Below are 16601 nucleotides of genomic sequence, written 5' to 3'. Positions count from 1 at the left end.
CAAATACGCCAAGTGCGCTTGCGCGGATGAATCTGAGTTGCTCACAGATGCTTCATGGGAAATGTAGTATGATGCTATCATTCCGCTCCGGTTAATTTCCTTTAACTTTAACAATCTAAAATACTTTTACCCACACTTTCTGCGAGGCAAAAACATGTTTAAAAACAATACGCGACACGACCTTTGTGTTCGTTCGGTTACATAGCGATAGCTTGAGCTGCATTGGTTAAACAATGCCGACGTTTGGTTCGGTTGCAACCGTCAAACGAAACATTCAAACTACAACTCCCATGTCAAAGAAAACGAAGATGTTTCGGAACTGATTTGAAGATGGCATAAAGTTATGTTTGTGTAGAATGGACGAGGATGTTCGTCACGGTGCGAGTCGTGAGTTAGATCAAGGTTTGTGGAGCGTTCTTCATGCTGCGGCTAACGTCGGCTTTAGCTGGTCGAGCCGTCATGGGAGTGTTAGGACAGGCTCAGCTGGTTGGATCCGATCGGAGGAATCTGATGCACTGGCATTGAAGTCATAGTTCACAGTAGCTCTGCGTTCGTCTCACCTGCCTGATACGTGGAAGCAGCGCACGTGTCTTCGTGAATAATTGACGGTGGTGGATCGAGGCTAGCGGCGGCGGCGGCGGCGTCGCTCGGTGAACGCCTGCTGCTGGCTGAGGTTATGTGGCAGGAGAGGAGGAGGAGGAGGGGACCTGGAGGCGGGTGTTGCTGCTACAACACTCGGCTTGTTCCGTCTTCTTCACTTCTGCAGTCAGAGCTGTTCAAAGTCACAGCGGCGAAAATAGTTCGCATATAATTGTAGGTTCGCTTTGGGCTCTCGCTACTTTGATCCATGGGGTCAATGTATGAAGGTGATGTCACCTGCGGGACCACCTTTAACCCGAAGGCGCTTTGAAAGATGGTGAGTTTTGGCTTTAATCGTTCCCTTGATTTTTTGGTTTATAAGTGACGCGATGACCGGTGAGGTGAGATCTGAAGGACCTCCGCTCCTGAGGGGGGGTGCAGTTGTCAGGTAGAGAAGCCTGGGCAGCAGCACTAATAAACCACTACATGGATGACTGGTTAGTAGGTGTATAGGTGTCAGTCACCGATTTACAATGCATCCTTAACGTGGCAAAACATTACATTATGTGCCACGATGACATACAAAACAACGCCACTCTGTCTCCCAGGCAGATGAAACCAATTGAAATATGTTTGTTCACACAGCTTGTGACACTGTTGTTTAATTCAGTCCCTTTTATTGTTTACAAATATATATTTGACATGTGGCTTGGAGGAATAAGCATCAATATTTTCCTCATAAATTAGCAAGAAGCAGTGGCATAAATGATGAAGCTGATGTCCCTTTACTTTCCCTCTCTGACTGTGTGTGTTTCATAGCACCCGGACCTGAACAGTGCTGCTATTGATATCCACCTATGTTGCTGGAGTGGCAGCAGCTGAAGTTGAAGAAAGATGGACTGAAGTTTGGATAGAAAAAGGTCACTCTTCGACACACATGCTCATTAAGGTGTGGATTTGCTTTGTCATCCGAGGTGTATTTTATTATTCAAATGTTGGGCATACGGTACGGGGGGTAGTGATTTGGCTAGAGTGAGAGCGCAGTCAGACGGGGGCTTTAAAGCATGACGCGTTGAGTCAAGTTAGAGTGCTGTTGACCTCCCGACAAGGAACTCCTGAATTTCACAGGTATGCAAACACGGCTATTGGTGGTGTCCACACCCTACAGAAGGACTTAAGATCTGGTTTTGCAGTCTTTATGGTATAAGGAAAGTATGCTGGTGTTCATCGTAAAGGGCCGAATTTAATGGAAAAGGAGCGGTGAGAACACACGTGTGTAGTTGCCTCCTGCGATGTTGCACTGGTATCATTACATAAGTAACACATTGACAGAGGAATGCACTTGTTTACTTCCTGCATTTTTTTGCTGTATCATAATTCCAATCATATATCCCTTTGAAGAAATATTTGAATTTTGTTTTGATTTTATTTTTATCTTCACTACAAAATCAGAAATGTTTGTGAATTAACATGCTGATGATTTGGAGATGCCTGACTTAATGAATGTTAAATATTAGTGTTTATAGTAGTGCTGTAGTCAAGACCAAGTGCGAGACCAAACTGAATACAGCAGCATAAGTCTATTAGTCATGCAGACACACCTTTTTATTTGTGCAAGAGAAATGGCATGTCATGTTTTCCATGTAGCAAGTGCTGAAATGTTATCGGGGAACAAAGCAGTGGTTTGTTCTCTATTTAGTTTGGTCTTGGTCTCTGTCTGCACTGGTCTTGACTCTTGTGAGGGGTTGAAAGAACAGCAACACAAGGTTCAACAGTGTAATACAAAAGTCCAAAATGGAGAATCTCAATTCAACACACTGGGTGTCCGCAATGTTCAGAAGTCCTAGGTATCCACCAAACTGGGGTAAACAGAACCAGGCAGCCAGGTGGAACCAGGTGGTCCCAGCTGTGCATCCATAGTGGCCCTCGAAAACAGAGTAGAAGAAACAAAATTAAGGCAGAATCATTTCAAGAAATTATCTGTTAAATGTTCAAGTATAAAGTATACTTTCCCTTCCCTTATGTTTTAATCTGATAATACATATCTTCAGTTGGTCTAGTCCCTTGCTTCTTGCTTCTTATGTAACAATTCATTGTTCTTTCTCCTCATGTGCAGAGCTCCGCCACCATCATCCCAGAGTCTACACTGTAAATAGCAGCAGCGGCTTGGATGCAGCTTGTGAGTGTGTTGCTGTGCCTTACCCTGGCAGGGGCTTTGGCTGTGCAAAAGAAGGAGGAGGAAGCTCATCGTGTCGCCCAGGTTTATTGGAGTAAACCGGTACCTCAACGCCAAGGCCTGCTAACCCGAAACTGCAAGCGGCTCTTGGGACTCTTGCATCAAAAAAATGTGGTGGTCAAGAAACTGGCGACTGCTGCTGAAGCGGTCAAGATGGACGACAACCTGTCGGAACCAGAGAAGCTCTTTGAGGTAGCCACTTTGTAAAATTGAAAACTTGAAAGGAAAAAAACAGTACGTTAAGTTTGTGCTCCTGTCACGTGTAAGCCAAATATTTAACATTCAAATATATTTTAAATTGTCTGAGACTTTTGTTAGTTATTATGTACATCAGACACATGTCGGCAGACTATTTAAGATTTAAGATTCCACTTGTTGTTTTTCAGTGATGTGACGGCATCAAGTATTGGAACAGATGTGGTGAAGATAGATACATGTCTTTGTCTCTGTCCAAAGGTTCACACGCTGGAGGTTTTCCAGAAAGAGTTGAATGAGAGCGAGCGCTTGGTGTTCCAGGCGGTGCACAGTCTGAAGAGGGCGCTGCAGGGAGACTACAGGGATATAGTCAATATAAAGGAGACCAGCAGGCAGAGACTGGAGGCTCTCAGGGAGGCTGCTATAAAGGTGATGGACTTATGGGTCGAAATAGGTATCAAATGAAATGTGCCAGACTTGTTGCCTGTCATCTCTAATAAGAGAACAGCTTCAGAACTAGTGTTGCTCATGGCGCTGATGTCTCTTCCCTGACAGGAGGAGCAGGAATATGTGGAGCTGGTGGCAGCAGAGAAGCGCCAGCAGGAGGCTCTTAAGACTGCGCAGTCTCGGAATAAAACTCTATCCATGCTTGACGAGATCCTGGAGGACGTGAGGAAGGCTGCGGATCGCCTGGAAGTGGAGATCGAGGAGCACGCTTTTGACAACAACAAACAGGTTTGAAGGATGCTTTCAGCCTTCTCTGGCCTGTCTCTTTTCTAAACCGCTTCTCTAACTGTGTAGATGAAAGGGGTGAACGTGGAGGCCGTGCTGAGGGTGGAGGATGAGGAAGAGCATGGAGGCAAGAGGAAGAACAAGTCCCAGCGGAAGGAAGTGGACGCTGGCCTGGGCTTAAGCATGCTCATTGACTCACAGAACAACCAGTATGTCCTGACCAAACCGAGAGATTCAACGATGCCGAGAGCAGACCATCATTTCATCAAGGTCAGCTGCTTCTTCTGCTCAGACCATTGATCAGACTTTTGCGTCAGTTGACACCACGTTTTTCAACCGCAGTCGACACCTCTCCATTTGTCATCATGCAAGCACAGGTGTCGATGCACCCAAAAGCTCTGAGTCATATCCAACAGAGCTGATAAATGCCTCACTCTGCTACACCTAGTATTAAGTTCCTTTCTTTATCATGCACATGGCTGGGTTCACTTCAGGTGGAGTTCAGTGTCCTGAAGAGTGCACAGGGAGGTGATTGGCACAGAGTTGAGAGTCACACACATCAACCTTCTTCAAGTCTTTTAACTTCAACAAGTTGAAAAGTGGACTGAGCTGAAACTACAAACATCAAAGATACATGTCTGAAAAGTTTTTTGAGGAACTTTTTATATGTAATTTAGAAGAATAATAATAATATTTTATTTAAGCGTCATTCCTTAGCTACTGCGCCTGGATTTTCTGGATATTTATACAAAATATCACCATATTTTGGTGATATTGATTTTTTTGGAAAATAGATTTTTTTGCTTTTATGTGTATTTTAAAAGTATATTCAGAATTGTATTAGTTTTTATTATATTAGTGTTTTTGTGCTTTATTTAGAATTCTATAAATGTGAAGATAATTTTATAATGGTTTGTGTATTTATTTGTTGAAACAATCGGAATATACACTTAAAAAATAATTGAAATTATAATTTGGATTTTGTTGAGATTTTTTTTTTTTACTTTCATATCCTTTATTGATACAGTTGTTGGAAACAGTTTTCAGATACCCATGCATTCCTACTAATGACAGGGCTACAAAATATTCATTTGATGATGTGATGACGTATTTTTTTGTTCAGTTTTGTACACACTCTGTGTTATTTGTTGACTTTGATACCAATAATTATGAGAACTGATATATCGGAACTGTCAAGAATTTCGTTTTGCTTATATTTTCTTGTAAACCATATAAAAAAAAAAAACATTTTTGGCCATCTGTTCAATGCAACCACACTTTTTGAAACACAGAAAAATAATCCATAATTTTCATGGTAATATTTCCGATTGTGTCAAATCTTAAAGATGTCTCAAAACTTTTTTTCCACCAAAGTCCTGAAATTTGCGCTGCCATTTGGTTGACATTTAAAGGGTTAAACACATTTTGCTTCCAGGATTTGGTATCTGTAGTGATGTTGTCTCTGCCCTGCGGCTGGATCTGCACCCTGGTGGGTCTTCCTCCTATGTTTGGATACATCATCTGTGGAGTCCTGCTGGGTCCGTCTGGTCTGAACAGCATTAAGGTCTGTTCTGCTCTCACTTCAAAGAAAGAAAGAGCGACTGCGCAACCGTTCCCTACTGAGGACAGAGCTGATGGAAATGTTTTGTGTTGCAGTCGATGGTGCAGGTGGAAACTCTGGGGGAGCTGGGTGTGTTCTTCACTCTGTTTTTGGTGGGACTGGAGTTCTCTCCTGAACGCCTCAGAAAGGTAAATGAATGAAGCTCAAACTGAAAAATTCAGTACAGAAGTACAGAATGGTCTCATGGCTTGTGAAGACAGTGGCCATTTTACTAGGTTTCATTTTAACTGCTATTTGATTTGCCCGTGAAAGTGTGGGTTGGTTCTGTCCTATGGTCCATATTCAAATATTACATCTCTATTAATGTACCTTCCTCAAAATATATATTTTTTTTTCTCCATACAAGTCTTTCTTGTCTTGTTGGTCAAAACCTACGTGTTAAAACAGCATTGCTTCTGCTCATCTTCACTCTGACTCACTTTGTTCAAAGGTGTGGAAAACCTCAGTACAAGGTTCATGCTACCTGACTCTTCTGATGGTGGGAGCAGGGCTGTTATGGGGCCAAATCCTGAATATCCGCCACACCCAGACTGTCTTTATCTCCACCTGCCTTTCGCTGTCCAGCACACCACTGGTGTCACGCTTCATAGCAGGAGGCAGCAACAGAGATAAAGAAGGTCGGTCGCTTTGTTTATGTGTCATTTTCTTATCTCTGAATCTCAAAGGACTTGAGGTATGCCTGTAGTTTGCCTTTTGAATGCCAGTGAGATAGCTATTTTTGATAATTCTACTATATCAAGTGAAATAAAAAACTAACAGTAGAAAGAGTAGTCTTCAGTATTGTCTTACAATATTAAGAATAATCATAAGAACCTGTGGCACCTCTTAGATTTCGCACAATTTTAATGGTTTGTCAGAAGACAGGTCAACTCTCAATGAGGGTCCAGTTAGTCTGAAACATTTAGCATGGTAATAAGCAGTAATAATAACAGAATGCTATTTTTATTCTGCCGTCGTTGCGGCTGTGACAGGGGAACTGGACTACAGCAGCATTCTCCTCGGCATGTTGGTGATGCAGGACGTCCAGCTCGGCTTCTTCATCGCCGTGATGCCCACTCTGATCCAGGCTCCCGGGGGAGAGGTGGACGGGTCAGTGAGTCACGCTCCGTCCTCCTTGCGTGCTCTTGCTCAAAACCCACTGTCTGCCACAGCTTCCTTTTCGAGAGCCTGCACCTCCTGTCCCTGCTGGCACAGGTCCTGGTGTCGCTGGCTGCTGTGCTTCTGCTGTGTCTCTTGCTCAAGTCCTACGTCGTGGCTCCGTTTTACAGAAAACTACACATGGAGAGCAAAGGCAACAAGGAGATCCTGGTTCTCGGGATGGCGGCTTTTGTTTTTTTTATGCTCACGGTAGGCTTTCCTGTTTGCAGCCATCCTGCCACGCAGATGACTGTTGTCACTTTGTCATTTGAAGGTGACAGATTTCCTGGATGTCTCCATGGAACTGGGCTGCTTCCTGGCAGGGGCATTGCTCTCCACCCAAGGTCACATGGTCACAGCAGAGGTCATGGGATGCTTCGAACCAATCCGGGATTTCCTTGCCATCATTTTCTTCGCCTCAATCGGTGAGATTTTGTAACAAATGAAAGCATGAATATGGTTAAACAACGGCGTCCGACCACCTCAGGTCTCCACGTCTTCCCCACGTTCGTGCTGTATGAACTCACCATCCTGCTGGTGCTCACCTTCTCCCTCGTGATTATGAAGGTAGGCGTCACTTGTCTGTCCGTCATTGTTCACGTCGGGGTCGGACTCCTCTTCATTCTGTTCTTCTCCCAGTTCATGATGGCCGTGCTGGTGCTGTCAGTCATCTTACCTCCAAGCTTGCGACGCATTCGCTGGATCGTCTCCGCTGGTCTGGCTCAGGTCAGCGAGTTCTCTTTCGTGTTGGGCAGCCGCGCCCGCCGAGCAGGCATCATCTCCCGAGAGGTCAGTTTGAAAATGTGTTTGTTCCTATATTTACTCCACTGCAAAAACATATCTTGCATCAAGCAAAGTGATGTGATGTAATCTTCAGATGATTCATAGGGTTGCCACAATCTGTCTGTCATTTACTCATTTATAAAGCAATTTCCATAAAACAGTCAAAAGTCAGTTTTCATGCAGAAAACAAAATAACAAAAATGAAAAAAAGAAATCAGGGGTCTGATTTGAATCCTGCATTTTCTCTCCCACACTGATAGTCGTACCTAAGTAGTAACTCATGAGGAGCAACATGTGGAGACTGGTACTATTCAAAGAGAGTAAAGTGCAGGGAGATGATGCAGCCATGTTGTGTGCTACATTGGCATGTTAAAACAAAGTGGGCATCAAAATTGTGGCGGACTATTTCTATTGTGTTGTGTCAGTAACCTTTAGCCAAAGTGAGTGTGCGACACTAGACAAAAGCTCCCATTTGAATTATTTTTTGGAGAAATCTTTATATTTATGGAGGCTGTTACGTTGACCATTGAATGCATCAGTCTATGGGAAACAAAATATTCAACTTTTTTCATTTTTTTCTGTGCAAAAATCAAGTGAATAAAACATCACTTGTTATTTTTGTGTTATGGAATATGTTTTTTTTATTATCTTCATTTCAACCAAAATGGAATGAACAAATGACACACAGGCCTTTGTGGAGTCATTTTGATTCATTCCGAATAAATATTTATTTAAATCGCATTTCATTTGTCAACAAAACGTTTGTCTTGGACACTCTCCCAGTGTCCCAGAGGAGCACTGACTGCCTCTGGTTTACAGTAGTCCATACGCTTCTCCCATTGGGCTTGAAAGAGTGGTGCCTCTGTCACCTCTGCAAAGGTGGATAGCGTTTTTAATCAGATTAACAATGATGGTGGATTAATCTTGATCTAATGGTAATACGCCTAGAAATCACCTGTCCCTGCGTTACTGGGTTCATGCACATATGCGCTCGTCTCGAGATCAGATTTCCTGACTAGATGTGGCATCAGCAGTCAACAGCAGATACAATATACAGACCAGATCATCCCTCTCTGGATTAACTGTAATCTCACGTGTTACCTTGTTAGCACAGATTATTAGTTGTGAATTTAGTTGTGAAAACATGTTTTTCAACTTAAGCTAAAAATAACCTGGTCAACGTGCTTGGAATTCTGTTGTTGTTGTGCCCTGTGATGTATTTTTTTAGAACATTTCTCACCGTTGTGAGGGCGTGTGCGGTTGACTGAATGAATTTGAGTCATGTTTGACCGGTTCTGGAATTCCTGACGTCGGGTTATTATTCCCTCAGGTGTACCTGCTGGTTCTCAGCGTCACGACTCTGAGCCTCCTGTTGGCGCCTGTGCTGTGGAAGGTCTTCACTCACAGATGGGTCAATCTCTCGGAACGCAAAATTGTGGCGAGGCCGGAGAAGGTCCAGGGATCGAAGACCTGAGTGAAGCGTTGGGCGGTGACGCTCTGAGAGACAATTCCGGCAACATTCACCTGACTCTTCGGTTGATGTTAAACATATCAGTCAACCAAAGATCAGCAAACTTGTGAACGAAACAAAGGAACAATCTGAACTTTATCATTAGAATTTAAAGTACTACGTGCCGTTCTTTAAATGTGACCAATGCTCAACACTGATGTTGGCAACTCACTTTTACATTTATATTGAATTAAGGCTGAATTGTTGTAGTTATTTACAGAAGGGGAGTTTTTTGATGACATGACTTGATATTTATTGCCTGAGAGCTCTCTCTTGTTAGATTTTTATAAGATCTTAATATTCACCTCTGGTTTGCACTGGTGCACATGCAGGGTTTACTTACTTAACGCAAGTGCTTTCTTCTTCATCTGCATTTCCCATCAGGGGTCACCACCTCACATCACCCACATCTGTCTCTCCTCTTGTTTAGAATAGTACTGTTTAGAATGTCTGAAGGGAGATTCATGTAAGTGGAGAACCGATCCACATTTAAGATTATTGAAACTATTGCATTCTACTGATCTCTGTTGCACATTAGCCGCCTTCACCCATGAGTTAATATGGATTTATTGTTCCACAGAAACTCTTCAGAAAATATATAATAATATTTGTTGGTTTTTCTCAGCTTACTTACTGCTGATAGTTATGAAAAAATACCTATCAGCAAAAAAAAAATTTCACATAATTTGATAACAGCTAATCTGATATGAACATAGATGCAGTTCTGTACACCATTAGAAGCTGTTTTTCATGGCAAAGTCTTGATAAAAATGGGGCAAGAATTAAAGTTTAAAATCTTCAACAATGCTTGTAGACCACCAAAGATCTGCAAAGTTGCTAACAGAGGGCCTCAACGGGCCCCTGGGACAGTTCTTATGCCCAGACCCGTGTTGCTCCAGCAGAACCCCTTCACCTGTTCTACCAATGCCGATACACAAGTCTATATATAATGGCAGTCCAAACTATAGCCAGCTGCTTTACTGCTCCACTCATTCTCCAGTGCTGTCGGTGTCTTACATCCGCCAGCTAATATGAAAAGTGTCACTCAGTCCTTAAACGTGTTTCATTTCACTGTGATTAAATGTTTGCCTTAACAATCCTGAGCTACTGTTTACATTAATTATAAGTTACCTGAGTGCACAGCAAACTGTTTGGAATGTGAGAATCTTGCACTGCGTAAAAAGTACTTGATGTCAAACGTAACTTCCGACCTTTTGTTTCCCTTTCTGACATCTCTGTTAGTGAGTCAATCATCAAACCTTTGTTTGATGGATGCCGTTTACGTATTTGTCCTTTTGATCTGAATGTAGCGAGAAATGTTTGGACTTCATTCCAGTCACTTATTTTATTTATTGAAACACATTTTGAATTAAAAAGGGAAAGCGACCTGGATTGCTGGCTTTGTTTCACCACACAACTGTAGCGCTCCGTCGGCTAAATTTTCCCACAAGCAGAAGTCTGGTCCACCTCTGGTGGCCTGACTGGTTCGTCCAGATGTTCTTGTTTTATTGGCTCTATTGGTCTTCTCTTTTCACTGAACTGGTTTGCATTTAAGGATGAGCAGAAATGGAGGAATGTGGAATAAATAGTCTGACAAACCGGTTATTGAATTTTCAAGCTGAAGTTCTACATTTTCATCTTGTTATGAGAGTCTAACTGTTGCAGTGCATTATGGGATTTAGAGTATAAAAGGCTGGTCTGCCCATTATTGGTGGGCCATTGAAGATGGATATTCATTGAGTTTCAGGCAACTGGAGATCTACCTCAACTATCCAAGTGATTTTTTTTTCTCTTGGGCTTTGAAAAATTCCATAAATTGTACGCAAAGAAAAACACATTCCAGTCTTAACAATTCACCTGAGTCTTGACATGTTCATTCTTTCCAAGAAGTCATAATTAAATTACATAACATTTGAATTCTTCTGACATTTTTGTGTAAAATGGGTCACTTCTCTTATTATAAAGGAATTATAAGTCTTTTTAAGGCATTTTGTGACACGAAAATCGTGTTTTTTTCCACCAGATTGTTTTCAGCGAGATTGCTCAAGATGCTCTTTATTTCCTTATTTTATATTACATATTTTTGTCTGGTTTTTTTTTTACATCAGAATCCATAATTTCTTTTAAAAAAATTTGTCCATTTTTTTTTCCAATTTAAATAACAGGGTCATTATAGATGGGTTTCAGTTTGGCTCAGACTCCAGGTTAAGGTTAGCCAATTGTTTTGGATGGTTAGGTTTCAGGTGAGAGGCTGGGGAAAGGGTTATGTCAGTGAGCGGTCCCCACAGTGCAACAAACCTGTGTGTGTGTGTGTGTGTGTGTGTGTGCCCGTAAGCTGATAAGTAGTTAAATGTCAGCAGTTTTATAATCGACGCTCACAAGTGAATCCTATTACTTATTTTCGTCAGCACACACTGAAGTGACACTGATGCCACTAACTGTCTCATTTCTCCTCTTATCACTTATACTCACATTGTGCAGTGCTAAATCAAATACCACACAGACATTTACCATCTTCATGTGAAACATTCTAGCCGCGACACAGCAAGTCAGAAGACCTGATGTATTTGAGACCGCGAACATAACAGTACTCAACTGCTATAATGTTTCAATATGTTGAACTCTGGGCTCCATACACCCTCAGTGAAGTCTCCTCAGAGTCCTTTTGTTGTCTGCACCTCTTGAGTCGTAGCTATTGGATCAGGCGGTGCTGAGAAAGTGACTGGATAAATCCCTCCGTGAGGATCTGGGTAGGTCTGTAGGTGAGTGAGAGTCGCGTCCTGCTGAGATACAATCATGGTGGAGGAAATGCACTTGTAGTTTTCTTTTTTTGTTCTTCCTGACCTTCTCTTGTCGCCATGGACATCGGTGGCCTGACGACGGTGGTGGCTAACTCGGCCTACATCTCTGCCCGGGCCAGTTTTGATGGCACCACCAACCCTGCAGCCAACCGAGACAAGAAGTACCGCGATCGACTGGCGCTCCCGCACATCACTGTGTGTGAGGGTCTGAGAGAAACCTTAGATTTGGACTTCCAGTCCGTCTGTGTCGAGCAACCCATTGGCAAGAGACTTTTCCAGGAGTTCCTTGAGTCCAACAAGGAGTACAGAGGTGTGTGTCACCTGTGGAAGGATGTGGAGCAGTACAACATGGCAGAAGACGAGGACAGGCTCCAGACAGCCGGGAAGATTTTGACTCGCTACATGGAGCCAGACGCTAAGTATTTCTGTCCCTTCCTCCCGAAAAACTGCATCGCAAAGGTTAAAGCTCAACACCAGGATGCTGGCGGGGATCTATTCAAGGAAATCTCGGACGCCTTGATGGACTTTCTCAAAACGGTGCCCTTCGCTTTCTTTCAGGACAGCATGTATCTGAAAAGGTTCCTGCAGTGGAAGTGGCTGGAGACTCAGCCCACAGAGGAGGACTGGTTTTTGGATTTCCGTATTTTGGGGAAAGGAGGTTTTGGGGAAGTGTCGGCATGCCAGATGAAGGCGACGGGAAAACTGTACGCCTGCAAGAAGCTCAACAAGAAGAGGCTGAAGAAGAGGAGAGGGTATGAGGTATGAGGGGGCTGAACACTGTGTTGTAGATCAGGAAGCAGAACGTGAGAAGAGATCACCAGCCATAAACCAGAGGCCGCATTTGTTTGGGTCACATTTCTTCATTTTAGATACTTTATAGTATCTTGAGAGGGTTAGGTCTTTTGAAGGACACATAAATCATCCTCTATTCTCGTCTGTTTTATTCTCATCTCTCTTAGCAGAGTGATTGATTTAATTTGACAAGAAGACATTGTAAAACTGAAACAGAAGAGGCTGAAACACCTGGCTTATATGATTAGTGTCATCGCCTCAGAACATTGTGAGCTTCTATGGTGCAGCTGAGGCAGCTGTGGAATCTCTTTTAAAGAACGTACAAGTCAGAGCGCTATCATAATGTAAAAATATAACACTGCAGTCTTCTCCTGTCCTACAGGGGGCGATGGTGGAGAAGAGAATCCTGGCTCGAGTCCACAGCAGGTTCATCGTGTCACTGGCCTACGCTTTCCAGACCAAAACTGAGCTCTGCCTCATCATGACCATCATGAACGGGGGAGACTTGAGGTCAGACTCAAACGAAAATCAAACGACGTCTCATAGAGACCTGTACATGACCCTCAGTAAAAAGTCGATATGAAGCTGCATCCAGTTTCAGATTAGATCCGAGAACATACGATTCTAGTTGGATGATCATTTTTCAGGGGACAGAATGTTGGATTTCATTGTAAAAATTAAAAATTAAACCGAGTGCTCATAAATGTTGACACAGGTACCACATATATAATGTGGATGAAGACAACCCAGGATTTGGGGAGCAGCGGTCCTGCTTCTACACCGCTCAGATTATCCAGGGCCTGGAGCATCTCCACCAGAAGAGAATCATCTACCGAGATCTTAAACCTGAAAATGTGCTGCTGGACAACCGAGGTGAGAGGCTGCTGTGTACCTTGCTATACAGAGACAAACGCCAACTCTCTTCCTCTCTCGCAGGAAACGTCCGCATCTCTGACTTGGGTCTGGCTGTTGAGCTGGCGGATGATCAGTTCAGAACCAGAGGCTACGCTGGCACCCCAGGTCTGCTCCCTCCGTCACTGTCATCCAATTAAATTGAAATAAATACTCGCTAAATATAGTTGAACAACATTCCAAGCGACATTTTCATTATTGTTGTTTAGTATACAAAAGAGAAAAAGATCTACCAATGTGCTTAAAGTTGGCTTGAAACTAAATGCAGAACCAAATAAATGTGCTCCAAACAAGACAAAGAAACACTGTTGTTATGAAGCTGAGGAAAATAATGTGAAAGATTTGTCTGAAAATCCCCCATAATAGAATAAAATCATGCAAAAGAGGTTGTGATGAAATGGCAACATATTCATATTTTTGCCATATTGCCCACTACTTTTTGGAGACATTTTGATCATATTATATTTTCAGTTTCTGCAAAGTTCACAAATTAAAAGGGATTTTCTACGGTCAAATTTAAATTTTAAAAAGACACTATTGTTGAATAATATCTTTAAAAGACAAAACATTATAAAAAAAAATATGTATGTTCTACTTAAGTATTAAATAGGGGTTAAAATAATATAAATCTGATGTTTTGACAACATATGTATTTTATTAAACAAAAATCTACATATGTGCATGATGATTCAGATTAGATTACCTTCATTCTATATTCACAATATTGTTGATATTATAAACAAATGATATCAGTAACAACTGTTGGGATGTTACTTCAGCTATTAAATGGTCTGTGAGGCGAGAACAGGACCTTCAGCTCCCTGCTGAACCTCACACTGCAGGCTTAATAATGTAAAGCAAGAGGTTGGTTATAGCTTTAAAGACATACTGTATAAAGGCATCATGAACTCACAATGCCTCAAAAAGCCAAACAAAGGTCATTGAATGTTTAGCTTTAAATAAAAAGCAGCTGAAAGATGTCAATGAAGCACAGAAGAGTGATAAAAAGTCAAACATATGTTGTTAATTTTGAATTGAAAACACATTAAAACAAAATCACAAGGACATACGCTCAATGCTCTTTCATAATATGTGTTTAGAGTCTCTGTATTTACCCTCCCAGACCGATTAACAGGCACAGAAATGCAAGAGAAGAGAGAAAGTGATCCCAAACATGGCATTATTGGCGTCTGCACTGCTGCATTTAGGAGTCCTTATTAGCCTATATTTTACATGCAGGACACTTTGCTGGAGAATAATTATGTGAGGTGGAGAATACTGAACCATTGGCACAAAGTCTGTGAAAGATGGCTCTCGCTGGGCTGTTTTACTCGTGTTTTTAATGCCAATTGCAGCCTGTGAATGGCTCACTCAGCCCCCTAAGAGCCTCTTTAGTTGGAGGAATAAATTTCAAGAGGCACTTTTCCACTGTCAACATTTAAATAAACCTTGAGCTTTTATTCGCCATTGTAAAATGGTCAGGATTCAAAATGGCCGCCCTGTTTTACCACAGTTGTGTATAGCATGAGGTCCTTGTTACCTCCTGCCCTGTTCCTGTTGTCTGTTTCGGGAAGGTTTCATGGCGCCTGAGCTGCTCAGAGGCGAAGAGTACGACTTCTCTGTGGACTACTTTGCCCTCGGAGTGACTCTGTATGAATTCATGGCAGCGAAGGGACCCTTCCGAACCAGAGGGGAGAGGGTTAGTCGCACATCCCTTCACTTGAATCTAAAAGTCGCACGATTCAGTACCTCATCTGCCGTTCTTCTCCAGGTTGAGAACAAAGTTCTGAAGAAGCGGATCCTGGACGATCCAGTCCTGTACCCGCAGAGTTTCAGCGACAAGGCCCGATCCATCTGTGAGGGCCTGTTGTTCAGAGACGTGGACAAGAGGCTGGGCTTCAAGGATGGGTCATGTGATCTGCTCAGAGCACACCCTTTTTTTGAGACCATCAACTGGAGGAAGCTGGACGCAGGTATGTGGGGAGGAATGATGGCTTCTTGTGTGAGGCAGAATCTAGATGGAACCAATGAGGGGGGCAGGTTTCAGCACCTCAGTTGTTGATAAGTTTGGCACATCCCTATGTCTCTCCAGGAATCCTCCCGCCGCCGTTTGTTCCAGACGCGAAGACGGTGTACGCCAAAGACATAGACGATGTCGGGGCGTTCTCCACGGTGAAAGGGGTTCAGCTAGAACTGAAAGACAACGATTTCTTCAGCGAGTTTGCGTCAGGGAACATGTCCATCCCCTGGCAGGAGGAGATGATCGAGACTGGCATCTACAGCGAGCTGAATGTGTGGGGACCCAACGGGACAGTCCCCAATGACCTGCGCAGAGAATCCATCCTGGAGCAGAAGCCCAAGTCCTCCACCTGCACCGTGTCGTAGGAGCGGTAACTCATCCATCTGAGCCTTGTTTTTTCACATATGAAGCAGTGATGACCGACTCTCTTTCTATTAGCATGAAACTCAGGAGTTCTGTAAATATTCCAGATGAATTTCCAACACATGCTGTTTGAACACTCAATGCTGTAGCTGCTTTAGCTAGTGTTTCGTATCGTTGCTCAACACACAATGATCTGCTTGTCACCTCATTGTCTAGCACACTTTTAAAGTTCATAACTTCCATTTGGTGAGCTGGTTTCACTGTTTTGTACGTCCATCAATTGTTTGTTATTTATTTTATGCAGTCTTGTTATGCCATGATGTTTTGAGAATAAGCTAAATATATTTTTGCTCATATTATTTCATTGTTATATACATTTTATATAAATAGGATTCTGAAAAAATCCTCATTCACTCACACTATAATAAAATGAAACACAGCCTCTTTCTTTCCGAATAGTCTTTTTCAGAATAGCTCTTTCTTTCTATATTAGTTTTAATTTTATTTTGATATATTTTGAGGGATAAGAAATCACAAAAAATCTTAGCTAAGTTAAAAAGAAATGAAGAAAAGGGGACGTGCAGGTGGGATCAGAGCCAACCCTTGTCACCCTGGTCATGCACCTCTGGCAGGAGGCTGCGGTCAATCCAGACCAGAACCTCCCATCACAGGAACAGCTTCTTCCCCTCGGTCGCCAGACTGTTGAAATTGTGAACAGGTCTTGTTTATTTATTAATTACTTCTATTATTGTTGTTTTTTTTTGTCAATGTTGTCGTTCATATATGATATTTTATTTTATATTTTAGTATTATTTGTGTATTTTGTTCATTATTGCACAATGTACTGAAGCACTTTCCTAGTTGGTGGGATCTTCACTGACAACAGCAATAAACTTTCTGATTCTGATGAAAGAAGCACT

The 16601-nt window shown here is 42.5% G+C and overlaps 2 protein-coding genes and 1 long non-coding RNA gene across 12 annotated transcripts; 2 read left to right on the top strand and 1 right to left on the bottom strand.

Annotated features, from left to right (window-relative positions):
- The first annotated feature begins 71 nt into the window (after positions 1 to 71).
- On the top strand, positions 72 to 10752 carry tmco3 (transmembrane and coiled-coil domains 3). Of its 4 annotated transcripts, none has more exons than XM_053864831.1 (15): positions 72 to 916; positions 1399 to 1499; positions 2696 to 3007; positions 3272 to 3439; positions 3566 to 3745; positions 3812 to 4012; positions 5178 to 5306; positions 5399 to 5491; positions 5794 to 5980; positions 6335 to 6452; positions 6515 to 6710; positions 6775 to 6925; positions 6988 to 7067; positions 7140 to 7289; positions 8614 to 10752. In XM_053864831.1, the coding sequence occupies exons 3-15, from the start codon at positions 2750 to 2752 to the stop codon at positions 8755 to 8757; spliced, it is 2055 nt and encodes a 684-aa protein (XP_053720806.1). In that variant the 5' UTR covers positions 72 to 916; positions 1399 to 1499; positions 2696 to 2749; the 3' UTR covers positions 8758 to 10752. The 4 variants fall into 4 exon arrangements, with proteins under 4 accessions (XP_053720806.1, XP_053720804.1, XP_053720807.1 ...); XM_053864829.1 differs by having other exon boundaries at positions 73 to 916; positions 1399 to 1528; XM_053864832.1 differs by lacking the exon at positions 72 to 916 and adding an exon at positions 970 to 1076.
- On the bottom strand, positions 6225 to 14136 carry LOC128758654 (uncharacterized). Of its 6 annotated transcripts, none has more exons than XR_008414529.1 (5): positions 14002 to 14136; positions 13279 to 13423; positions 11813 to 11915; positions 11638 to 11733; positions 6225 to 11573 (listed from the first exon to the last, which is right to left on the bottom strand). It is a non-coding gene; the product is annotated as an uncharacterized LOC128758654 (long non-coding RNA). The 6 variants fall into 6 exon arrangements; XR_008414530.1 differs by having other exon boundaries at positions 11813 to 11879; XR_008414531.1 differs by having other exon boundaries at positions 6225 to 11576; positions 11813 to 13423.
- On the top strand, positions 11133 to 16562 carry grk1a (G protein-coupled receptor kinase 1 a). 2 transcript variants are annotated; one of them, XM_053864834.1, is made up of 7 exons: positions 11135 to 12353; positions 12769 to 12896; positions 13102 to 13259; positions 13323 to 13406; positions 14873 to 14997; positions 15070 to 15271; positions 15391 to 16562. In XM_053864834.1, the coding sequence occupies exons 1-7, from the start codon at positions 11652 to 11654 to the stop codon at positions 15681 to 15683; spliced, it is 1692 nt and encodes a 563-aa protein (XP_053720809.1). In that variant the 5' UTR covers positions 11135 to 11651; the 3' UTR covers positions 15684 to 16562. The 2 variants fall into 2 exon arrangements, with proteins under 2 accessions (XP_053720808.1, XP_053720809.1); XM_053864833.1 differs by having other exon boundaries at positions 11133 to 12353; positions 13102 to 13406.
- The last annotated feature ends 39 nt before the right edge of the window (positions 16563 to 16601 follow it).

Source organism: Synchiropus splendidus, chromosome 5 (assembly GCF_027744825.2).
Source record: "Synchiropus splendidus isolate RoL2022-P1 chromosome 5, RoL_Sspl_1.0, whole genome shotgun sequence".
NCBI lineage: Eukaryota > Metazoa > Chordata > Actinopteri > Syngnathiformes > Callionymidae > Synchiropus > Synchiropus splendidus.
The sequence above is the reverse complement of the archived record's forward strand: the minus strand, read 5'-3'. Positions and strand labels throughout refer to the sequence as shown.

Coding starts and splice junctions, on each gene's coding strand:
- tmco3 (XM_053864831.1), top strand. CDS start 2,750: ATGCAGCTTGTGAGTGTGTTGCTGTGCCTTACCCTGGCAGGGGCTTTG. Junction 6,453..6,514: donor CCCGGGGGAGAGGTGGACGG/GTCAGTGAGTCA, acceptor TGTCTGCCACAG/CTTCCTTTTCGAGAGCCTGC. Junction 6,926..6,987: donor CATTTTCTTCGCCTCAATCG/GTGAGATTTTGT, acceptor CGACCACCTCAG/GTCTCCACGTCTTCCCCACG.
- grk1a (XM_053864833.1), top strand. CDS start 11,652: ATGGACATCGGTGGCCTGACGACGGTGGTGGCTAACTCGGCCTACATC. Junction 12,354..12,768: donor AGAAGAGGAGAGGGTATGAG/GTATGAGGGGGC, acceptor CCTGTCCTACAG/GGGGCGATGGTGGAGAAGAG. Junction 15,272..15,390: donor CTGGAGGAAGCTGGACGCAG/GTATGTGGGGAG, acceptor ATGTCTCTCCAG/GAATCCTCCCGCCGCCGTTT.